This window comes from Herpailurus yagouaroundi, unplaced genomic scaffold (assembly GCF_014898765.1).
Source record: "Herpailurus yagouaroundi ecotype Mexico unplaced genomic scaffold, PumYag 197, whole genome shotgun sequence".
NCBI lineage: Eukaryota > Metazoa > Chordata > Mammalia > Carnivora > Felidae > Herpailurus > Herpailurus yagouaroundi.
The window spans coordinates 21,740,399-21,766,473 of record NW_024412428.1 but is presented as its reverse complement, the minus strand read 5'-3'; the positions used below and the strand labels follow the sequence as shown (position 1 = coordinate 21,766,473).

The window sequence follows — 26,075 nt, the reverse complement described above, 5'->3', positions numbered from 1 at the left end:
CTTCTTCATAGCAGCAATAAGGCTGTTCGCTTTCTTACCATTTGTGTGTTCACTGCAGTAGCACTTTTAATTTCATTCAAGAACTTTTCCTTTGCATTCACAACTTTGCTAACCGTTTAGTACAAGAGGCCTAACTTTTGGCCTAGGTTGGCTTTCAACAGGACTTCCTTCCTGAACTTAATCGTTTCTATCTTTTTATTTAAAGTGACAAACATGTGACTCTTCCTTTCACTTGAACACTTAGAGGCCATTTTAGGGTTATAATTGGCCTAACTTCAATATTGTTGTGTCTTGGGAAATAGGGAGACCTGAGGAGATGGAGATAGCAGATGGGGGAACAGCCGTTTGATGGAGCAGTCAGAACTCACAACAACATTTATTAGTTAAATCTGCCATATTATGTGGATGCAGTGCAGTTCATAGCACCCCAGACAATACAGTAGTAATATCACTGATCACCTTAGCAAATATAATAATAATGAAAACGCTTAAGAGGTGCCTGGCTGTCTCTGTCAGTAGAGCACGCAACTCTTGTTCTTAGGGTCATGAGTTCAAGCTCCACATCAGGTGTGGAGCCTACTTTAAAAGAAAGAAAAAAGGGGTGCCTGGGTGGCGCAGTCGGTTAAGCATCCGACTTCAGCCAGGTCACGATCTTGTGGTCCGTGAGTTCGAGCCCCGTGTCGGGCTCTGTGCTGACAGCTAAGAGCCTGGAGCCTGCTTCAGATTCTGTGTCTCCCTCTCTCTCTGCCCCTCCCCCGTTCATGCTCTGTCTCTCTCTGTTCCAAAAATAAATAAACGTTGGGAAAAAAAAAATTTTTTTTAAATAAATAAATAAAAGAAAGAAAAGAAAAGAAAATGTTTGAAATATTGTGAGAATTACCAAAATGTGACACAGAAACTCCAAATGAGCAAATGCTGTTGGAAGAATGGCACCAATAGACTTATTTGCCATATGGTTGCCACAGGCTTCCAGTTTTGAAAAAATGCAGTATTTATTTGCAAAGCTCAGTAAAGCACAGCACAATAAAACAAGGTATGCCTATATTCACATGCTCACCTGATATTTTCCTTTCTCCATGGTTTTGTTAAAGCTATTATCTGAGGAATGCTACTCATTTGCTCATTTCTGCCTATAGAAAATCTACCCATCCTTAAGGACCTAGGTCAAATTATTTGTACCACCTCTTAGTTATATATTACATGCCACCAGTATTATAATTGTGGGATTTTATGGGATTTTACATTCCTTCAGGATAGGAGCTTCCTTTTAACTACTTTTGTTCTAGGAATAACTCAGATGCGGTTGATATTTCATAAATATTTGTCAAATAAGTGAATAAACTTAACAATAATCTTACTGGAAGGATTATGTGAGGCTAGTGGGGCTACTATTATCTACCTTAATTTAAGATTAAGACTGTCTCTAGGAAATGTATCATTTTCAAGTACACAGGGCTAATCAAAGGACAAAAATCTATAATCTCATCATTATGGAAATAATCTAAGTACTCACTATGTAAAACTGGATTCTAGCATTTTGACATCACTGTCAAAATAACCCCCCATTTCCTAGCATCCACGATTTCTAAAGTTAGAAAATAGTTATTAAGAGCCAGGTTCTGGGCACAGCTAAGCACTTAGCAATTGTCCAAAATTTGACACATAAGGAAACATAATTTTCTTAGCAAATATGGAACCTGGGAGTTGAGCCAAATGTTAAGACACATAAATAGCTATAATAAGTATAGGTTGCATGTGGCTCAGCAGGAACCAAATGGCACACATGCTAAGTGCGTGAATCCCGGAGCACCTCACCTGGGTGGCTCAGTTGGTTAAACGTCCAGCTTCAACTCCGGTCATGATCTCGTGGTTCCTGGGTTCGTGCTCTGCATCGGGCTCTGTGCTGACAGCTCAGAGCCTGGAACCTGCTTATTCTATGCCTTCCTCTCTTTCTGCCCCTCTCCTACTCACACACGCGCTGTCTCAAAAATAAATATAAAAATAAACAAATAAATGAATAAATATAAATAAACATAATTTTTTTTAATTTAAATGCATTAATATTTGTCATCTATGGCCTTCTTTTAGACTTTTATGCAGTTATCTTCTTTTTTTGCAACAGGTTTCATTGCCTCTAATCCTTGCATATGTATGTGTATCTTTTGGTGAAAGGCAGTGATCTAAAGAGGGCCAATAATGTATGTTTGCTGTGTTATCATGTAATTAAAGTACATACTAATAGGATTCAGCAAATTTATGCATCCTAAAAAGTTAGGTCAAGGAAGTAAGGACTACAGAAATAAAAATCCAGTGTTGGGATTGTTTAGCTCTTTTGCTGAGGAAATAATAATATTAGATACCTTAGAGCATATTGGGGCAGAAAAGTAAAAGGTCCCAAAGATACATAGATCTTAATTTAAGATTAAGATCAAGATTTTTTTTTTAATTTTTTAATATTTACTTTTGGGAGAGAGAGAGAGCACAAGCAAGGGAGGGGCAGACAGAGAGGGAGACAACAGAATCCAAAGCAGGCTCCAGGCTCTGAGCTGTCAAGCACAGAGCCCAACACAGGGTTCGAACCCACGAACCAGGAGATCATGACCTGAGTCAAAGTCTCAGACGCTTAACTGCCTGAGCTATGCAAGATTAAGATCAAGATTAAACAAAAGTACTTACGGGAAAAACATACGAAGAAATTATGATTTACCTAGGATATATCAGCCTTTAAATTTGTGATGTTTGCACCAATGGCATGCCCCTATTAAGTTTAGAAGCACTTCAGATATTAACTCATCATTTACTCATACATATATTTTAACTTCATTTTTAACAACATTAGACAGGGTATCAGTAACTTAAGGAATAATTGGTTCTGTTTTTCTCATTTGAGATTTGCAAAACCCAAACCTATTAATGTTAAAGTTGCTAATATTGTACTGTACTTCCTCTGTATTCTTATTCAAGACTTCTATATTATTGTTTATTTTATAATCTTTGTACTTTATTGCTCTATACTTCAGCATTCTACTCAAAAGTAATGGGAACCTCCATTTATTCTGTTTACCTTAAGTTTTGAAAAGAAGGTTGCTATTATAAAAATGTAAAATGCCCTTGCCTTGAGAGGCATAGAGTTCCTACAGACAGTTTTCCCCCTTTGCCAGTAGTGAACAAAAATAGTTCTTAAAATAGTCACTTAATTTTTAGTTACATAATGTATATTGTTGGGTCAGAAAATGAATCCTCATTTTCAGAAATCATTACTTTTTAAAAAGCATTTTTTATTAACCATGAAACTATATAAGATACTGTCCAATATGAGAGACCTAAAACTAGTTAAAATGATATGCAGAAAGAAAAATTGTTCACTAGATTCTTAAATATAAAGGAACATTAATTTTACGAACAAGCTAATAGAAAATAGAAAATGTATTCAGTGATAATGCATAAGTATAGTTGTATATCTTAAATATATATTTTTCTGATCATGATTATGTAGAAAACTTGGAAAGGGTAAGAATAGGGCAGGAAAAAGAATTGCACTGAATGTTATAACCTAGAGTCACACTCTGTAAACATGTATTTCCCTTTAGCCTTTTGATGAACTACAAAATTACAAACATAATTTTAGACATAACCTTAATGAGCTTTATAGTTTAACAAGAAAGGGAAGCTTGTGAGAGACTGACCTGCTTCAGCAGAAGCAGAAATATGTGCCAACTGAACTAAGATATCAAATGGGGAAACAAAACCTATAAAACTCAAAACACAAAGCAAACTCAGACACAGAAAACAGATGGTGATAGGAGTAAAAGGAACTTAATTTACTGGCAAATTGTACTAACTTAGAGACCTGAAGAGCATTGCAGCACAGAATAACACTTGATATTTTAGTGATGAAATTAATGATTTATCAAGAAAAGATTATAGACTACCTGAATGGGATGCCTGAAAAGCAGCATCAAAAGTTCTCTCCTGCCTTTCTTTAATGACCCCCCTGTTTTTTTATGGAATGTGTGTTGTTATGGTGATGAGAGAGTACCTAACAGGAAGGGGATTGTAGATCTCATAATGTGGGGAAAGGGGCTGTGTCAACTTCAGGAAAATTTCAGAGTACTCCTTTGAGCTGGACTTGGGGTTTCACTTTGCTTTTATGTCAGCACACAGCAGTGAGGCCTACTTTTTTCAAAGATTTTACATACCTGTCTGATCTCTGTCTTCTCTGTCTCTCCTTGGGAGAACAGCTGAAAGCCATGAGCAGCAGTGTAAGGGACTGCAAGGTAGTGGGGCTTAGATGTTTAGGTGAGGATAAAGAGTTATAATAGGAGTTGAAGAGAAAGGTTGTGGTTACTTACTGACATTGTGTATGTATGTATAGTTAGGTATATAAATAAATATCTGTTGAATGAGTGGCCAGAAATACCTATATTATTATTTAATAACTTAAAGTGGGAATAGTTTTAGGTTCAGGGTGAAGCCATAGAAGTAGGTTGCTAAAAATTAAGCATAAGCAAAGGTTGTAAGAGTTGAGGAAGTTACAGAATTCTAATAGCATGGTGGTATTAAGAGGGGGGAGAAGGTAATGTGGCATTCTAGTAGAACTAATGGAATACATTATTTCTGATCATATCATTGATTCAGCAAATTTCTTTGAGCATCTGCCATATCTAGGACTTGTTCCAGGTGTTAGGAAGAAGATGGTAAGCAGAACAGATTTGTCATTTATCATATATTCTGATGGAGAACACAGATAGTAAATACAACCTCCTTTTTCTGCAGCCCCTTTTAATTATGTTTGTGTTCAATAAAGGGGGGAAAACAGAGCTTTGTCTCACTAGAAATTGTGTGGCATATGTGGTTAGATGGTCAGATCTATGCTGATAGCCCTATTTAATTCTATTTCATTGTCTTATCTTTGTTTTAATATTTTTTAACAAAGACTAATTTGTATTGCATTTTATCTTTTTTTTCCCACAATTTGTTGATTTTATTTTAATCATCACCATTGGTGTACCCTGTTAATATAAAATTCAGTGTCTACATGGTTGGTTATTTGTCAGCAGCCGGACTTAGCGGATAGTTTTGTGCCCCCAGCCTCACCCTAAAGCTACTGGCTGTTCACATGGTTACTTGAAGTGGAACAGTTCTCTACACTTTTTTGGTCCTAGTCTGCCTGGTTGTGTTTATTTTGGGGTTTTTTTTTTTTTTCTGTTTCTTAGCTTTCTTTTTTAAAATTGTGTTAAAATATACATAACAAGGGGCGCCTGGGTGGCGCAGTCGGTTAAGCATCCGACTTCAGCCAGGTCACGACTTCAGCCAGGTCACGATCTCGCGGTCCGTGAGTTCGAGCCCCGCGTCAGGCTCTGGGCTGATGGCTCGGAGCCTGGAGCCTGTTTCCGATTCTGTGTCTCCCTCTCTCTCTGCCCCTCCCCCGTTCATGCTCTGTCTCTCTCTGTCCCAAAAATAAATAAACGTTGGAAAAAAAAATTTAAAAAATATATATATATACATAACAAAATTTACCATTATAACTTTAAATGTACAGTTCAGTGGTGTTAAGTATATTCTGTGTTGTACTCCCTTCACTACCATCTGTTTGTGAACTCTTCAGTTGCAGAACTGAAACTGTACCAAATAAACAATAGCTTCCTATTCTTCTTTCCCACAGCTTATCTTTGTATTTTAAATGTTCGTTTTCAGAAGAAAAGTGGTTTTTAATTTCATAAGTAATTTAGCCATTTCTATTTAACCAGTGAGATATCTCACTTGTGTTGTGAAATTTAAAAAGACCCTGGAGGACAGGTACCTGTGGATTCTGTGTCTACAAAATGGATATGACATGGAATTAAAGCCAAATTGCAAGAGTTCAAATACTGGCTCCTCCACTTACTGCCTGTGTGATCTTAGTGAGTTACTTAGCATCTGTATGCCTCAGTTTCCCCATCTGAAAAATGGAGATAATAGTACCTATTTGTAATATTGTTACAAGCATTAAATAGTTAATACATGTCCCTTGAGGAACTTACAGTTAAGTTATAAAACACATGCATTTGGAAAGTTACAAACACTACAGTGTTATAAATACCTACCAAGTGATACAGAATAAATGTAATAGAAATGATAAGAGGGAGAGGTCATTGAGATTGTGGTGTCGGGATAGGGTTCATGGAAATCAATCAAAATAAACCTTCTGCAGACCCCTAGCCCCGCATGTCTACCAACATTTGGGGTTACATGTTCTGCCCTCTCATCTCAACTAACACTCTTCCTTTTCACCTAGAACAGAGACAGACTTTCCTGCTCCTGTCTAGACCCAGTGCCCCCGTTGGAGTCTTGGATCCCATTCCCTTTTGCCTGCATTTTCTTCTCTCTCTTACACATCATCGATTTCTTATTCTCTGATGGGTCATTCTGATTAGTATATTGGCATGTTGTAATTGCTCTCCCTAAAAACAAATTTTAAGGTATTTGATTCTACTGCTACTAGCCACCACTCTATTTCTGTGTTCCCCTCTGCAGGAATAGTTCCCAAAATTGGGCTTTTATCTCTCTAATTCTGCTCCCCACTTTGTCTCTTACCCACTCCAGTCAGGGTCTGCCCCTGTGATTAGGGGATGAGGACCAAAACTGTCCTCATCCAAGTCACAGTGACTTTCACATTGCCAAATCCAGTGGTCAGCTTTGAGTCTTCATTTTACCTGACCTTTCAGCAGCAAAGTTGATCTTTCCTCCTTGATACACTTCACCAAACTTCCAGACTCCACAGTCCTCTTCCTACCTTGCTTGCTTGCCCTTTTGCAGTCTTTTCAGAGCTACAGACTAGTATATCTAACTACATACTCAACATTTCCACTTAGATGTCTCATAGACGTAAGCAAATTCATGTGTCCAAAACCTAAAACTCCAAATCTTACCCCCCAAAATAATTTATTCTACCCTACAGCTTTCCCCTTCACAGTTGATGGAACACCACCCTTCCATAACTTCTTGTTCTCACTTCTCCAGTGGTGTCATCAGCTAATCTTGTTGTTCTGCCTTCAAATGTATGCAGAATGAGGATGTCTTTTTACCACCTGCTCCAAGCCACCACCATTTCTTGCCTAGATACTGCAATAGCTTCCTGTTTTCCTTGGTTTCCCTGTTTCTTTCCCTTGCCCTACAATCTTTTCTCAACTCAGTAGCCAGAGAGTAATCCTATTAATTGTAAGGTTATATCAAGATTTCTCAACTTTGACACTACAGACATTTTATTAGGCCCAATAATTTTTGTTATAGGGAATTGTCTGCTGTGTTGTAGGGTATTGAGCAGCATCTCTGACCGTTCTACCTACTAGATTCTGGTAGTATCTGCCCCCAGTTGTGACAGCCAAAAATGTCTCCAGATACTGCCAAATGCCCTTTAGGGGGACAAAGTCACCTCTGGCTGGGCACCAGTGGCTTATATCACCCTTCTGCCCAAAACTTTGTGATTGTTTTCCCTTTCACTGAGAGTAAATACTGAAGTCCATGTATTTAATAGCTCATACGGCTCTACCTGACCTGGCCACTCCCTTTAACTCTTTGACCTTACCTGCTTCTACCCTTCCGTCTTACACTGAACCAGTTGCACTGACTTCCTACTAAAGCTACTTATATCTATTAGAGGCTTTGTTCTGTTTTCTCTGCCCAGAACACACTTCCAGATTTCTCCATGGCTAATTCCTTCAGTTCTGCTCAAATTTCATTTTGCCAATAAGGCGTATCCTAGTCACTCTATCTTATCTGCAATCTGTCCTACTCCCACGATACTTCTGGTCTCACTTACCTGTTTTTCCCCCCCATAATATTTATCACCTTGCAAAATTATATAAATGATTTACTTCTGTTTTTGTGTTTATCATCCCTATTAGTGTATGTGACCCTACGAAGACATTACTCACATTAGTTTCTTGCCTTAATTATTACCAATGTCTTTGTTGTGGTCAAAAACAAATTATTTTTTAGGGGTGCCTGGTCAGTTAAGCATCCAGCTCTTGATTTTGGCTCAGGTCACGATCTCCCAGTTTGTGAGATCGAGCCCTGCTGTCAGTGCGGAGCCTGCTTGGGATTCTGTGTCTCTCTCGCTCTCTCCCCCTCCCCCTGCTCAAGCTCTCTCTCAAAATAAAAATAAATAAACTTTAAAAAATACTTTTAAAATGAATGGAGAAGGTAAAGTTAGAGCTAGATATGGAAGGATGGATGGGATTTGTGTAGTTATAGATTAAGGGGAAGCAAAGAGTAGAAGAAAGATGGCACAAACGAAAGTCCAAGATACAGAAATGTATAGGTCTGTATGAAGATAGGTTTTTAGTATACCAGCCTGACTGGAGTTAAGGGTTCAGGATTTGGTGTAGAAGAAAAATACAAATAGGAAGGTGGGTTGGAGCAAGACTGAACACAGTGTCGGAGAATATGGACTGTAATCCTATCAACAATGGGAGTCATTTAATATTTGTGAGTTGGAGAGTTGATAATGGTGAAAGTAGTGTATTGCAACAGACACTGGTTTGGCTTATTCATAATCCACTCCAGACTCCTAATGTCCCTTCCTGTGGGTTAGAGGCTGAAAAGCTATGGTTTCCAGATTCTCCAGCTAGGGATCCAGATATTTCATTTCTACCAATTACATACACTTGTCTGAGGCTTTAAATTCAAAACTGAGTTAAAATAGGGAGGAAAGCAGGATATGTGACATTTATTTTTCTGGAAGCAAGGCATTTATAGTTCTAGAGTTAGTATGTAAAAAACAGCAAAGTCATTTGGTCTTCTAGTCCTGTTACAAGTCCTCTCCTACTCCAACAGGTAAGGGTAGTTTAATAGGCTGTTTTAATTGTAACTATAATTTTTCTAAAGCAATAATTATTTATTTGTAATTTAAGCTTATCTATACCTAAACAAGTGTGTTTTCTAATATATCTACCAAGCATGTATATTTTTATAATACAAAAATTGCTATTCTTTTTTTTTTTTTTTTTAAGTTTATTTATGTAATCTCTACCCCCAGCATGGGGCTCAAACTCATAACCCCAGGGTCAAGAGTTGCATGCTTTTCCTATTGAGACAACCACGCACCCCCAAAATTTGCTATTCTTAAGAAAACTTGGGGTGCCTTGGTGGCTCAGTCGGTTAAGCATCTGACTTTGGCTCAGGTCATGATCTCATAGTTTCTAAATTCTAGCCCTGCGTCGGGCTCTGTGCTGACAGCTCAGCCTGGAGTCTGCTTCAGATTCTGTGTCTCCCTCTCTCTGCCTCTCCCCCACTTGTGCTCGCTCGCTCTCTCTCTCTCAAAAATAAATAAACATTTTCTTTAAAAAAAAGCTTTTAATAAATAAATAAAAAGAATAGTAAAACTTGTTCTTCCTGAAAATATCAGGATTCGCCTTTAAGTTAGCGCTTTGCATTTCAATAATTTTCTGTTTCTTTAGGAAGGGGAAAAGTATTATTCTTGATTTCTTATACCTTGATAGTAATCTTGTAAGTCTAAAAAGGTAAGGGCCCTTGGGGCACCTGGGTAGCTCAGTCGGTTAAGCATCAGACTTCGGCTCAGGTCATGATCTGTATGTGGGTTTGACCCTGCGTCAGGCTCTGTGCTGACAGCTCAGAGCCTGGAGCCTCCTTTGGATTCTGTATCTCCCTCTCTATCTGCCCCTTCCCCGCTTACTCTCTGTCTCTCTCAAAAATAAATAAAAGTTTAAAAACAATTAAAAAATAAATAAAAATAAAAAGGTAGGGGCCCTGTTTTGGTAGAAGAATTCCTAATTTTGAGATAAAATCCTATATCCGGAAGGCTTTCCTTGTAGCTCCAATGAGGTTCAAAGGGAATAAATCTGTCATTTTAAAAACTCCTTTCCTACAGTTTAAACCCCATTTCAAAAAGGTATGATTTCTAAGATTAGGGCATGGGTTAGGGCCAGAATAATGGTTAGGGTTAGGGACAGTGTGAGGATATGTGCCTATTATCCAGTACTTCAGAGACCTCTCCAGAAGGATAACTTCAGGGTTAAGATTAGAGGTTAGAGTTAGGCACATACCCTCACACTGTCCCTAACCCTAACTCTAACCATTATTCTGTCACTAAACCGAACCCTAATACTAGATCTGAGGGGAAAAAAAGATTTGGTGTATATATAAAATGGAATATTACTCAGCCATAAAAATGAATGAAATCTTGCCATTTGCAACAACACAGATGAAGCTAGAGAGTATTTATTATGCCAAGCAGAATAAGTCAGAGAAAAACAAATACTAGATGACTTCACACATATGTGGAATTTTAAGAAACAAAACAGGGGCGCCTGGGTGGCGCAGTCGGTTGAGCGTCCGACTTCAGCCAGGTCACGATCTCGCGGTCCGTGGGTTCGAGCCCCGCGTCGGGCTCTGGGCTGATGGCTCAGAGCCTGGAGCCTGTTTCCGATTCTGTGTCTCCCTCTCTCTCTGCCCCTCCCCCGTTCATGCTCTGTCTCTCTCTGTCCCAAAAATAAATAAACGTTGAAAAAAAATTAAAAAAAAAAAAAGAAACAAAACAAACGAGCAGATGAAAAAAAAAAAAAAAGCAGAGAGGCAAACCAAGAAATAGACACTTAACTATAGATAACACACAGATGGTTACAAGAGCGGGGGCGGTGGGGTGTGGGGAGTTGGCGTTAAATAGGTGATGGAGAATAAGGAGTGCACTTGTGAGGAGCATCCAGGGTTGTATGGAAGTGTTAACTCACTATATTGTACACCAGAATCTAATTTGACACTGTATGTTAACCAACTGGAATTAAAATAAAAACTTTAAGAAAATATATAATTTCTAAAACTGAAAGCCACAGATACTTTGCTTAACTGGGAGTTAATAATATATTAGGTGTTTGTCTCCCTTGAAAGATCCTCAACTGTTAAAATTCTACTGGTCATGGTCATAAGAATTTTGTACCTAAATGCAATATATGGTTGATTTTAGATATCTGGATCCAGTTTTTTTCCCCATATCTATTTCACAGTTTGTGTTCTTTCCACAACTTATTCCTACCCATAATATGGAAAAAGAAATTAATTCCTAATCCTGTTGTTATTTAACCCAAAAATTCCCTTGAGTCTCCTTTTGTTGTTAACGCATCACTAAATGCAGATAACACATAGGAATAAATACCTGATATTGTAGTTCATTATTTGTATTATTATTTAGCTAATCTCATCAGTGTTTTAAGATTTATATTGCATTGTATAATAAAAACTACCTCATCTTGTTCACTACTAATTCATGTGTACTTAGTGTATTTAATATGAACTTCTAATGAACTTCTAATGCTATAAAAATTCCTACTCTAACCTTTTACAGAAGAATTGCTTATATCTTATGGAAGAAATGTTTAATGTTCAATTTGTAGGTTATTGAAGACAATGGTGTTCGAAGAGTTGTTGTGGTTCCTCAGGCACCAGAGTTTCATCCTGGTGGTCACACAGTTCTACACCGTTCTCCACATCCTCCTCCTCTGCCTGGTTTCATTCCTGTCCCAACCATGATGCCCCCTCCACCACGCCATATGTACTCACCAGTGACCGGAGCTGGAGACATGGCAACACAGTATATGCCACAGTATCAATCTTCTCAAGTATATGGAGATGTAGGTAAGATAAAAAATATTCCTATTTTATGGAATTAGTTCTTCTTTACTTGGATAGAACAGATGCTGTCTATCCTCCTATTATATAAAAAAATGACCAACCTAGTGTCACACTTATGTTCTCTTGCCCCAGCACTGTGTTAAGTATTTCATCCTCATGATCACCCTTCAAAGCAAAAAGTAAACAAAATCAAAAAGGTAAAATAACTTCTATCATGCAGCAATATTTAGTGAGGATGTGTTCAAACCAGAGCTTTTCTTCTCTGTCTTGCCAACTAGGCTCTGAGGAAAGTTTTCAGCCAGGAGTAATCATACTGTTGTTAAATCCTTAAAGCTGTGATGCCACTTACCAAAGTTGCTAGGTTATGTAGAGGATTGAAAAAACAAAATAAGATACAACATTGGCCCCCAGGGAGTTAACAAATTATTGCGAAGAATAGACAACCACACACATATCCACAAAGAAGTAATCTTATTCTTTCCTATGGGTTTAAATACCATATACTAATTCCTCTCAGATTTGTATCTCCAGCCAAAACCTGGCCTCTAAGCTTCAGAAGGCTTAATTTCTTCTTGATACCTCCACTTAAATGTCTCATGCATCTCAGTTATATTGTTTCTAAACATAAATCTCAATTATGTAGCCTGCTTTTTCTCTGTCGTCTTTGTCTTGATACCTGATACCACTGCCACTCAGTTTGCTCAAGTGAAAGACATATAGTCAAATTTGATTGTTACTTCTTTAACCCCTGCATCAGTTGTTACCAGCTTTACTTTCAGAAGTTTCCCAGTTTTATCTACTTTTTTCCCCACTTCTACTCAAATCTAGTCCACTGTCAGCTCTTGTCAGAACAATTGCAAGAGCTGTTTTCCAGTTGGTTCTCTGCTGTCATTCTTGCCCCCAGCCATCCAAGCTCAACCTGAGTGATCATTTTAACGTTTATTTATTTTTGGGACAGAGAGAGACAGAGCATGAACGGGGGAGGGGCAGAGAGAGAGGGAGACACAGAATCGGAAACAGGCACCAGGCTCTGAGCCATCAGCCCAGAGCCCGACGCAGGGCTCGAACTCACGGACCGCGAGATCGTGACCTGGCTGAAGTCGGACGCTCAACCGACTGCGCCACCCAGGCGCCCCCAGAGTGATCATTTTAAAATATAAATCTGATTTCTATTTTTATTTAAACATTTCATTTTATTTAGAATAAAATCCTGAACCTTGCCTTAGACCAGGATTTCTCAACCTCTGTACTCTTGATATTTGGGAATGGATGAGTCTTTGTTTTGGAGCACAAAACTGCATTGTAGGATATTCAGGAGAAGCCATGCTGTCTACCTACCAGATGACAGTAGCATATCAACCCACCCTCCCCTATCCTCACCCAGTTGTGACAACTAAAATTATCTCCACACATTGCTGAATGAACCCTATGGGCCAAAATTGGCCCTGGTTGCAAACCACTGGCCTGGATAAGGCCCTGCCCTGTGGCCTCTGACTGCTTTGTTCCACTTGTCCCCATCCCACCCCCTTCAGCTTTTCAAAACCTCCAAGCTCTTTTTGAGAACACCATGTTCTCTCCGCCAGGAATGCTCTTTTCCCTTTTCTGTAGAAGGCTCTGTTTTTTTCCCGATAGATTTCAGCTTTCATAGAGACCCTCTGTGGTCTTATCAGTCACTCACACTGAAACCTGTTTCCTTCACAGAACTTAACACAATTTGATTTTGTTTTAATTTGTATGTCTGTCTTCGTTGTTTGACAGTAAACCCCCTGAGAACTAAATCTTTTTTATTTGTCACCTGCACTTAGTAGTATCTATCATTAATGTTTAGTAAATTTACAGAGTAAACAACTCTAAATATAGAACTTTAAATACACAGCATAGCCTATAAGCAGTATCTTATATGTTATGTCATGTATCATATATACTTTTCAAACTTAACTTCTGTTGCCCAAGTAATGCATATTGATTCTGTGGGTCTGGATGGAGTTTGGGTTTCTGCATCTCTAACAAACTCCCAGGTAAGGCTCATGCAGTGGTCCAGTGAAAACTTGAGTAGTAAGAGTTTATACTACAAATCTGTCTCATTCTTCTATTATGACTTATTTTTAAAAAGGTGTTTGAGGGGCACCTGGGTGGCGCAGTCGGTTAAGTGTCCGACTTCAACCAGGTCACGATCTCGCGGTCCGTGAGTTCGAGCCCCGCGTCAGGCTCTGGGCTGATGGCTCAGAGCCTGGAGCCCGTTTCCAATTCTGTGTCTCCCTCTCTCTGCCCCTCCCCCGTTCATGCTCTGTCTCTCTCTGTCCCAAAAATAAATAAACGTTGAAAAAAATAAAAAAAATAAAAAGGTGTTTGAGAAAATTACAATAAAAAACTAGATGTGATAATTATTGCTATTTCGCATTGTTAGAACCCATTGTTGTTCAGAGGGGATATTAGAATACATGGATATGATTCATAATGTTGTGAAGGAAAGTGAAAAATACAAACCCATTAAAGGGTACAAATTTAAAAACTAGCTACCCGGTGATGGAAGACAAGAGTCGTATTGTATTTAAGATTATAAGCCAAAGCATCTACCACTGGATCCAAATAACAGTTTTATAACCAGTAGCTGCCTCCGTGGAAAGGAAATTCTAGCTCCTTCATATAAATATATGCACAATATGTATATTTGATATAAATGTTCAATCAATATGTTATTTTTATGTCTAGCATTTTTTCATTTAGGCTACTTAAGGCTTAGTTCAAGAGTGTAGCATGATGATACTCCCTGCTTATGGCTGAAAAGTACTACATTATGTGGATATGACATTGTTTACTCATTTATTAACTGATGGGCATTTGAGTTGTTTCCACTTTTTGTCTATTATGAATAATGATGCCTTGACAGTTGTAAACAAGTAGACAGGTTTTCACTTCTGGGTATATATCTAAGAGTGGAATTGCTGGCTTATATAGTAATTTTATGTTTAACTTCTTGAGAAGCTGCAAAACTTTTCTTTAGTGTTTGCACTATTTTACATTTCTATCAGCAATGTGTGAGGGTTCTAATTTCTCCATATCCTTGTTAAAACTTGATTCTAGCCATTCTGGTAAGTATGAACTTTTGTCTCGTGGTTTTCATTTGCTTGTCTCATTACTGATATTGAACATCTTTTCATTTGTTTTAGTGGCCATTTGTTTATCTTCTTTCAAGAGATGTCCGTTCAAATCCTGCACTCATTTTTTTTATTTGGGTTATTTGTCTTTTTATTGTTGAGCTGTAATAGTTTTGATGTATTCTGGATACAAGTCCTTATCAGATTTATGATATGCAGGTATTTTCTCCCATATTGTCTTTTCACTTTCTCAGTGGTATCCTTTAATGCAGAAAAGAAAATTTTGGTGAATCTGATTTATTTTTCTTGGATTGCTTGTGCTTTTGGTGTCATATCAAAGAAACTATTATCTAACCCAAAGTCATACAGATTTACAGCTGTGTTTCCTTCTATGAGTTTAATAGTTTTACTTCCTACATTTAGATCTTTGACTCATTTTAATTTTTGTATATGGTGTGAGGTAGGTGTCCAGACTCATTCTTTTACATGTAGATAACCAAATGCCTATGTTTTTTTATTCTAATGTTTTATGTACCTACCCTTGTAATACTCATTTCAAGAGTATTGTACTAATTTTCTTAAAACACTGATAAATGAAAACTTTACTAAGATTTTTGAGGCTTTTTAAAAAATGTTTTTCTCATTACAGATTTTAAATTGAAACTAAAAAACTCTGTATACAATTAATTTAACAATATTTTTGGAGTTTATTGATTTTATTATAGTGTTATGTGACTTTTAGTAGAATAAATATGTTCTTCTGAATCACACCCTTGAGTTTATGATATACAGAGATGCAGTATTTTGTACCTGGATTCTGTTCTTAGTAAACAATCCCACTTTTTTTCCTTAACTCCTAAAACTTTATTTTTCAGTGATGATTTGGTTTGTGGTTGTTTTGTTTTAGTCGTCAGGGAATTTAGGCAGGTGGTGGTTTTCTGTTTACTTATTTTATATGTTTGAAGTTGAAAGAGATGCTAAAAATGATGGCTACAAAAGAGCAGAAGAAAAAAAGAACTGTACACATTTCAATTCAGATCTTATTCCCCACCTATGATTATCACAACATACCACCAAGCTGCTTCTGTGGAGATTAATAGTTAATTGGGAAAAGATGAAGAAGAGAAATATCTCTAAATTTATTTGATATATATAATTATAATCAAAAAGTTTGGTTCTGTCAATTGATGGATAAATAGAAATAGCTTTGTTTTGCAGAATTATTCTTTGAAATGTTTCATAATAATTTTTATATAATGTAATGATAAATTTATTTCCCATTCCTTCTATTTTATTTCTTCTTAGATGCTCACTCTACACATGGAAGGTCCAACTTTAGAGATGAAAGATCTAGCAAAACATATGAACGTTTGCAGAAAAAATTAAAGGATCGCCAAGGAACACAGAAAGATAAAATGAGCAGTCCACCATCATCACCCCAGAAATGCCCTTCTCCCATAAATGAACATAATGGGCTTATAAAAGGGCAAAATGCTAGTGGTGTAAACATAGGATCAACAAAGAACAAGTCCGGGAAAGGGAAAGGTGGTGCACAAATTGATACAGAAATAGAAGGTAACTATTTAAAACACTCATCTATTCCTGTTGGTACTTTTCATCATTATTTAATCAACCAAAAGTATATTCTTTCAGTTATTTCATCATGCTCCAGATAAGCTGTAGATTAATAACACTTCTAAATGTGAGAAAAAGTTTTAGAACCCAAATTGTTGCTAGGGTACTTTTTCTTATAATTTGGGAAAGCTCAATTAGTAATTTCACTTATATTGTAAATTTTACTAGCCCAAGAGAAATTTCTGTCTGAAAGAAAAACCCTAATAAGGTTCATTCAGATTCATTTTCCTCTCTTTCTGTGCCTTTGACATGGCTGTTCTGGTTTTTATCAACTTTAGTTTTTTATTTCTCCCAACTTCTTTATATGTAAGTCCTTGAAAGCAACTCATTGTGTCATTTACCAGTCTATCTATATACTCTGTAGTTAGGATTGAGTAGTCTCCATTACTTTCTTCAGAAGTTTTTTTCTCTTAAAATCCCCATATTTCCCTAGGAACCTTCCCCAGCTTGTGAGTAATTTCCAGTATTTGAACTCTGAGTACTACTTCCTTTTCTTTATGATTTCCATTCCTCACCAACACATTTTAATGCTTTAACAACCTCATAACTGTTACATTAACAAAAATATTCCCCCATATTTTTGAGACCTTCTGATCATTCTGAAATCAGAATGAATGATACTTCAGAAGAGTTAAGCTAAAGTTTCAGATATATCAGTTATGAATACAAGTTCTGGTCAAGTCATTTATATTTTTATTTTGGGAACCATAGTTAAGACCTTTTAAAAAACAAATAGTTAACTTGTAACTGTTAAGAGGTAGGAGATTGGGAAATGAGAATTTCAGAGAGTATTTTTTTTTAACTATGAAAAACAATATACTTTATATTAGAAAAACTTAGTGACTGGTTCAGATATATATATAATGGTATTATAATTAGTGATCGCAGTTAAAATGGAAATAGAAACTGAAGTGAAGAAACCTGAAGAGCCACAAACTGCTGAATACGAACTAAAGTAAAAACTAGGAAATAAAAATCTCAGATTACAAACATAGTTTCAGAAGACACATTGTGGAGGGAGAGGGATGAATGTATTTAGTTCATTTTTTAATATTCTTTTTTTTTTTTTTAAGAGAAAGATGAAGAAACTAAAGCTTTTGAAGCACTTCTTTCCAACATTGTCAAACCAGTGGTAAGTATTGTATTTTCTTGACATTTATATTTAGTATTATTCACATAGGATTTTGGTATATTTTAATTAAGTCCTTTCTTAAAACCATATTAGAGGTACACGTGACTCTTGATCGTGGGGCCATGAGTTCGAGCCCCACATTGGGTGTAGAAATTACTTAAATAAAAATTTAGGGTGCCTGGGTGGCTCAGTTGCTTAAGCGTCTGACTCTTGGTTTTGACTCAGGTCATGATCTCACAGTTCATGAGTTCGAGCCCCACATGCAGCTCCATGCAGACAGTGCAGACCCTGCCTGGGATTCTGTCTCCCTCTCTTCCTGCCCCTCCCCTGCTTGCTCGCTCTCTCTCAATCTCTGAAAAATAAGTAAATAAATTTAATAAATAATTTTTTTTAAAAAGCTGTATTATAAGTAATGTGATATCAATAATGGATTAGTGTAGATCTAAGGAGAGATCTGTTGATCAGTGAAGCAGAATAGTCAGTCAAGAATTCATTTCTTTTATGTTTTTTTTTTATTTTTTGAGAGAGCGTGAGCAGGGGAGGGTCAGAGAGAGGATCCGAAGCAGGCTCTGTTGCTGACAAGCTGACACCAGCAAGCCCAATGCAGGGCTCAAACTCACGAGAACCGTGAGATCACGACCTGAGCCGAAGTCAGACCCTCAACTGACTAAGCCACCCAGGCACCCCCAAGAATTCATTTTTTAAACTAGGATTTAATATATGCTTCATATGTCATTAAGCAATGACATTGAAAATCATTGAAAGAGACAAGGATGTAATAAATAATGTGAGTACCACTGATCATCAGTTTTCTAAAAATCTGTTTATACTATTTCCATGTGAAATGTATTCAGTTAACTCTAGATGTAAAAAGAATTAAACTATAGAAGAAAGTTAATATTCCCTAGCCCTTTATAAGTATAGATGTAACAGCAGAAATCAGAAAATCAGCAAAAGGTATGGCAGTAAAACTGGCTACGTAAAATTTTCTGCTTGTTTTTTAAATAGCCTAAGTAAAGGCTATCATTCCTAATAGGAAATATATACATCAGATTTGACATAAGATTAATTTTAAATGCTCATACAAATTGAATTTTTTAAGCCCATTAAAAAATGAGCTCCACTCTGACAGTGCCGAATCTGTTTTGTCTCCATCTCTCTCTGCCCCTCTTCTGCTCACTCGCTCTCTCTCTCAAAACAGAACTGAGTTTATACATGTGAATTATAGAAACATGTGCAAAATTATTCCATAGTAATAGCTAATGCAAGTTTACTAGTGTCAGACTCTATTCAAAGTACTTCGAAAACATATCCATTATTTTCTTTAATTCCAGAACAACCTTCTGTGTACTATTTTCCCTATTTTACAGAAGAGGAATCTGAAGCAAGAGCGGGTTTAATAAGTAGTATTGAAATTCAGTCAATGTCCTTCCAAGATCTATGTATATCACTAGATTTACTAAAAAAAGAAATTTGCAAGCCTTAATAGGATTGGTATTTGAATGACATACTGGCTAATACCAGCAGTATTTACTTGTTATGGTATATAATATTAAAAGTGTAATTTTTCAGGCCATAAATTGTGGAATAATTCTTTTAAAGAATTTCTTGCCCAGCATTATGAGGAAGATGTAATTTTGTAAAATAAGTCCTGTGTCATGAAACAAAGTAATGCTGCTTGTTTTGTTTTGCTTTGTTTTATTTTAGTTTGTTTTTATAGTTTGGGTAGCTATAACTCCTTTACTAAATTACTTGTGAGGTGTAGGTCAGGAGAGAGAGAGAGAGAGAGAGAGAGAGAGAGTGTGTGTGTGTGTGTGTGTGTGTGTGTGTGTAGTTGTTTTCACATGCTCTGGTTCATTTAGAGCATCAAGCTAAATGAGTTTTCACTTACTCATTCCATAAATATTTGACCAATAATAAAATCCCACATGCTGTGCTAAAAGCTGGGGATAGGATGAAAAGCAAAGGATAGGTATGGTCCCTGCCCTCAGAGCTTCAGTTAGTAGAATAAATCATGCAGTAAATATAAAATTCTATCTGTGAAGTGCCAGAACAAAGAGATACAGTGCTACAAGAAAATACAATAATAGGGGGGCTAGGCCTTGACAGGGTGTCAAAATAAATTTCCCTAAGGAAGAATAATTGAACTGAAATTTAAAGAAAAAGTAGTAATTGGATGTTGTGGGCTATGGGTGGGGGTGGGAATTAGTGTGGGGAGAGTAGTGCAAAGTGACCAATGTTTGAAAAATACTGAACATGGCACATTTGAGAACTCCCCCCCCCAAAAAAAGCTCACTCAGTGTGACTCAGATGCAGCGTGTAGGGGAGAACATGGTGCTAATCTCAGCCTCAGCTACACATTCAGGGGTTGAGTGACCTACAAGTCACTTAACCTTTCTGAAACTACTTCTTCCATAAAATGGAGTATAATGGTATTGTATTTCCTCACATGCTAGAAATAATTAACTGTATAGATGAAAGTATTTGTCTTTATTATTGGGCTTCTTTGAAACTGTTTTAAGTCTCATTCTGTCAAAATCTACTGACATCTTTTTTTCTTTTTTCCTCCCTCCCACCCCCATTTCAATAATGCTTAAAATTAGACATGGATTGCCTTTTATTCAATGCCTTTTTACTTTCAGAATTTTTATCCCTCTCCTTTTCCTTTTAATGTTCACTGAAACGTCTGATGACTCCAGGTTTCCGTAGACTCGACCTTTGAATTATCTTCAGAATAATTCTCTCACTTCCTGATCCCAGTATCCATACAAGGGGATTGTCATTTCAGTAGCTTCCCAACTACTGTTTTAGCTGAAAACAGCTACTACCTAGAAGTGAGTTCAGTATGGAGGCATTGTGTAATGGGAAAAGAACTGATTTATTCAGGTCCTAGTCACTACTAGTTGAGTGACTTCAAAGAAGTCACCTAATCTTTCTGAATACGTTTCTTCTGTAAAATGTATCTTTTTTGTCTTAGAGGGTAATTGCAAGAATCAAATGAAATGAATATAAAAGCAAATTTTACCTCTAAAGTAGCATACAAATAGAAGACTCATTTCAGATGATTTCCATATATTTATGTACTTATGTAAGTTCATAGGATATTTTACTGAAAAAAGTTACCAGGAATGGAATTCTTGAACTATAAAGTAAATTTTTATGATAGTTCCCAAGTAGCTCTACACAAAGATCATACCAATACATACTCTAATATATAGTCTTACCTACATTTAAGAGAGTGTGCATTTCTCCAAACCCTTAACACAATGGTTATTACTAGCTTTTTAATCTTGCCAATGTGTTGGAAGAAAATTGGTACCTTGTCTTAATTTGCATTTATTTAATTATGAATGCAATTACATGAAAATAAACTAAAAATGGATTAAAGGTCTAAATTTGAGACCTGAAAACATAAAACTCCTAGAAGAAAACATGGGCAACAATCTGTTTGACATCGGCTATAGAACATTTTTCTATATATGTCTCCTTAGGCAAGGAAACAAAAGCAAAATTAAACTATTGGGACTACACCAGTATGAGATACCACTTTACACCTGTCAGAATGGCTAAAATCAAAAAGAATATAACAAATGTTGGCAAGGATGTGGAGAAAAAGGAACCCTCATACACTTTAATGGGAATGCAAATTGGTGTAGCCACTATGAAAAACAATATGGAGGTTCTTCAAAAAATCAAAAACATAACTATTATATGATCCAGTAATTCGATTACTGGGTTTTTACCCAAAGAAAACAAAAACACTAATTCAGCACTAATTCAAAAAGATCTATGCACTCTTATGTTACAGCATTACTTACAATAGCTAAGTATGGAAGCAATCCTAAGCATCCATTCATAGATGAATGAATAAAGACGTGGTACATAGGTAACATATACAATGGAATATTACTCAGCCATAAAAAAGAATGAAATCTCACCATTTGCAACAACATGGATGGACCTAGAGAGTATAATGCTAAGTGAAATGAGTCAGAGAAAGACAAATATTATATGATTTCACTCCTATGTGGAATTTAAGAGGCAAAACAGATGAACAAACAAGAAAAGAGACCAAAAAACAGACTCTTAAATACATAGAACAAACTGGTGGTTGCCAGAGGGGAAATTAATGTGGGGATGGGTGAAAAAGATAAAGGGGATTAAGAATACATTTATCAGGGGTGCTTGGCTGGCTCAGTTCAATGGAGCATGTGACTCTTGATCTTGGGGTTGTGAATTCAAGCCCCACAATGGGTTTAGAGTTTACTTAAAAATAAAATCTTAAAAAAAAAAGAAAAGTATACACTTACCATGGTGAGCACTAAGAAATGTATAGAATTGTTCAGTCTCACTGTATTGTACACCTGAAACTAATACAACGTTGTATATATACTTCAACCCATTTCTATAAACCTTAACACAGTGGACATATTACTAACTTTTTAATCTTTCTAGTCTGTTGGATGAAAAGTGGTATCTTGTTTTAATTTACATTTATTTAATTGTGACTGCATTTACACATCATTTGTTAGATTATCAAATTATATTTCTTTAGTCAGTTTATATCCTTTGCTCATTTTTCTCGAGTTGTTTTCTTACTGTAAGACACTTTATTTTTATTTTTTTTAATTAAAAGCAGGGAGCACAAGCAGAGGAGAGGGGCAGAAAGAGAGAGGGGGAGGCAAGGGGGGAGAGAGAGGGAAAGAGAGAGAGAAAGAGATCTCAAGTTCCATGCTCACACAGAGCCTGACACAAGACTAAGTCCCACTACCCTGGGATCATGATCTGAGCCACAATCAAGAGTTAGACACTAGACTGAAACAGGTACCCCATAAGATACTTTCTAAATTGAGGAAATGAACCTTCTCAAATACGTTATAAGTGGACTTTTTCCCCCATTCTTTTTTGTGTATGGTGTTTACACTAATAGTTTTAAGTGGCCCATAATGGTCCTTGGATTTTTTTTTATTGAACCCATTTGCCCTTTCACAATAAATTATATCTCTTCTACAAGTGGATAGGCTTCTGTTTGTGAGCCATTTTGTATAAGTAGATACAGATATATTTTGTTTAATCTTGAAACCTCATTAGATTTTCATTGTTCCTTGTGCTCATTACAGTTGTTTCAGACAGCTCTAAATATTATGTTTTTGCAGGCCTCAGACATCCAGTCAAGGACAGTAGTACTAACCTGGTCACCTCCTTCCAGCTTCATAAATGGTGAAACAGATGAGACTACTGTGCCAGAGCTCTATAGTTACGATATTCTGGTCTCAAGTACTGGGAAAGATGGGAAATATAAAAGTGTATATGCGTAAGTATTTGTTATGTTTTACTCCCTCCCATTATATAAGCCAGGGGTTTATATAAAGAGCTTAATACTAATTTTGTTCTGTTTTTCTCTCTTGATGCTTTCATTTTGAATCTATTAATTGATAATTGATACTGATTTCAGTGTATGTAATCCAAATGCCAGCTGGTACACATCTGTCTACACTCCCTTGGAATAATTGCTTTCATTGGCCACATTCAGCTTTAGTAGTTTTCAGTAGACTCCCTAATAAATGTTTCACTGTTCACATATTCCTGAGATATAAGTATAAATTGTAGTAGTAGAAGCCCAGATCAGAAATGGAGTACTCTTAGATTGTGAACTTGTGAAATCAGGTAATTGTCCTCCAAGGAGTTGGCTTTAATTCTTATATGTCAAGCTAATGCCCTATTGTAAAATGAAGTTAGTATCATTGTTCCTTATTTGTATGTTGGTATGTTAATAATCATATTTTGATTGGTTCAAAAGTTTTATTTCCTTGGGTCAAAAGTTTTATTACACACCAAGAAGCCTTAGAGTCATTGGCTAAAAATGTGACATTTATGACTGACAGTTGTAAAATAGTTTTTTCCGTTTGTCAAATAGAAATGGTTTATATTGCTTATTCTAATGGAAAAGTAAAGAGTGAAGTTGATTATTATAATTTAAGCACTGGGAAGATTGCAAAAGGGTTAGTCATTTGAATGATGATAATTAACATAGAACACTGGACACATAGCCTTCTTGGTATCTTTTCAAAAAATAGCTAATGTAAGGAAGAAAGGAAAGTGAAACTGCTCCAGTATCTATCATCTAGTAACGTAGGGTTAGAAAAATGTCCTGTCTCCTTCTCTCTATTGAGACTTACTTGTGTTTATTCTATTCATATGTCTTAAAGGAGACAGAGTTACCTATGGGGTAAATAAGAGATAAAAGACCATCAACATCAAGGTTTCTTTTTATGTTAATGGCTGTTTCTAGTTAGTTATAGCTGTCTGCTAAGATGAAGCATTTATTTCCATTTGCAGCCTGATCAGAGAGCAGAAGAGGGACATTAGTCACCTTCTTTACTCTGCACCAATTAAGGTCTCTCTCCGAAGATTCTACTGAAACTGCCCAATTCATTAAGTGTTCTTCCCTCAATGGGAAAGGTTTTCTTTCTCATATTTCCTGGTTTTGATTTGAGAAAAGATGGAGGAGGGTGTCATAAAATGAGAGGAGAGAAATTTGGCTGAAGGAAATGGAACAGAGAATAGTGATTTTTAAAAAAAGATGGAAAATGGTCTGGGTTTTTGACCACATATACAAGTAATCGTATCAAATGATTATTTTCAAAAGATGTGTGCCATTAAGTTTGAAAACCTGAAAGTGTAATAGTGGCCATGAGTAAAATGCTATACTTCAGATTAATCACTTTTTTTCTAATCTGCTCATTAAACTAAAATTTTAAATAAGGTTCCATGTTACATTCTAATAAAATGCAGTAGTGGCACACTCCTTGTAAAAATTTGGTGGTTTTGCTTTCAGGAGCACACGTGGTATTTCACATTTTAATTGGGCAAAATGGATTTTTAAATAATTGAAACTGTACTGATTTTAATTTTTTTAATAAACTAAATATCTTTCCTGACTACACTTCAAAAAAAAAAAGTCTGGCTTACACAATTGATTTGCCTAGGACACCTTTTTGTTTTAAAGTGATATGCAAATACATAAGTTTGGCACATATCCTTATTACACAAATTCTGTACTACTGGAATTTGAACATGGTTATAGTTGGTAAAGTAAAAAGCTGTATAATTTCATAAACTACCACAAATGGTAGCACATAATGTAAATCTTCTGGAAATGCTTATTTATCAGACAGTGAAATGTTCCTTTTTTTCCCCCAGAGGAGAAGAAACCAGTGTCACTTTAAATGATCTCAAGCCAGCTACAGATTACCATGCAAAGTAAGGAACTCCTGTGTATTGCTCTAATATGATATAGTATAGGTAGTTTTTTAAAATGATTTCATTAAAAGCGTAGCATATAATTTAAGTACTAATTTTGGATTTAAAACATGGAATATGTTGGCTTTGGTTTTTCTTTTGGTACAAGTATTAATACATTCCAAAAAAAAACAAAAACCAAAAACATTGCATTGAAATGTTATATTGAAGGGTTAATCATCCTGTTTGTAAGATTTTTGGATTGGAATGAATATATAGATAATAATATGTCTACATATCTAATTTATCACATGGAAAACTCCCAGCTTTTGAAATTTTTACTAAACAGAAACATAAATAATATTTGGCTTGTACTTAATGTATTTTTACTACATCCTGTTCCAGAAAGAGTTTGGAATATTAAAACTCTTAAAATTTCACAACATTTAGGGGCGCCTGACTGGCTCAGTCAGTGAGTGGAGTGTGTGACTCTGGATGGAGGGGTTGTTCAAGCCTTGCATTGGGTATAGAGATTACTTAAAATCTTAAAAAAAAAAAAAATTTCACAACATTTAACTAAGAAGTAACTTAGATACTGTTTTATTCTGCGTAGTTCTATTATAAATTACCAACATTTTCAGCCTTCCCAGCTGTGAGTCATTAATGTGTACTTGGTTAGTCACCTCTGTTTAAAAAAAAAAAAGTATTTGTGGTTAGGATTATTCCTATTAAACTATAAAATTAAATCTTTAATTAGACTTTCTGTGGGTGAACCCTAAGTATTGTCCATCTGAGTGCTTTTCAAACTGTAGATTGCAACCCATATTGAATCATGAAATTTTGTGGATTAGATTCAGCATTATTTAAAAGAAATAATCAAATAGAATGGAAAGTATCTGTATATTACCCTTAGGGATATTGTTTCAGGACTCTTTCCTTTCAAGTATGTGTATGAGAAAGTACATAATCACACATACAGTTTTGTCACAATTTAAAATGTGTTTCTTACTTCGGGTTGCATTAAAAAAAAGATGAAAGCCAAGGGTCTATCCTATCTTTCTTTTTTTTAAGGGCCATCCTTTACTTCTAATGCATGTGTTTTCTTTTTTTTTAAAGACTTTAAGTAATCTCAGGGCGTGTGGGTGGCTGAGTTGGTTAAGCATCCAACTTCAGCTCAGGTTATGATCTCACCATTCATGGGTTTGAGCCCCACATCAGGCTCTGTGCTGACAACTCAGCCTGGAGCCTGCCTTGGATTCTGTGTCTCCCTCTCTCTCTGCCCCTTCCCTGCTCGCATTCTGTGTGTGTGTGTGTGTGTGTGTGTGTGTGTGTGTGTGTGT

At 36.2% G+C, this 26,075-nt stretch overlaps 1 protein-coding gene and 1 long non-coding RNA gene across 7 annotated transcripts in view; one reads left to right on the top strand and one right to left on the bottom strand.

The window, feature by feature from the left end:
- The window catches only part of LOC121012947 (uncharacterized), a 41,436-nt gene extending 36,214 nt beyond the window's left edge, over positions 1 to 5,222 (bottom strand). Inside the window, exon 1 of the long non-coding RNA XR_005782418.1 lies at positions 3,933 to 5,222. This is a non-coding gene — a long non-coding RNA (uncharacterized LOC121012947). The remainder of the gene's footprint in view (positions 1 to 3,932) is intronic.
- Positions 1 to 26,075, top strand: part of FNDC3A (fibronectin type III domain containing 3A) — a 146,020-nt gene that overhangs the window by 85,977 nt on the left and 33,968 nt on the right. For all 6 annotated transcript variants that reach the window (XM_040448399.1, XM_040448402.1, XM_040448401.1 and 3 more), the window contains 5 exons: positions 11,391 to 11,631; positions 16,032 to 16,301; positions 17,435 to 17,493; positions 22,650 to 22,807; positions 24,697 to 24,756. In XM_040448399.1, coding sequence (XP_040304333.1) covers positions 11,391 to 11,631; positions 16,032 to 16,301; positions 17,435 to 17,493; positions 22,650 to 22,807; positions 24,697 to 24,756 — 788 coding nt within the window. The remainder of the gene's footprint in view (positions 1 to 11,390; positions 11,632 to 16,031; positions 16,302 to 17,434; positions 17,494 to 22,649; positions 22,808 to 24,696; positions 24,757 to 26,075) is intronic.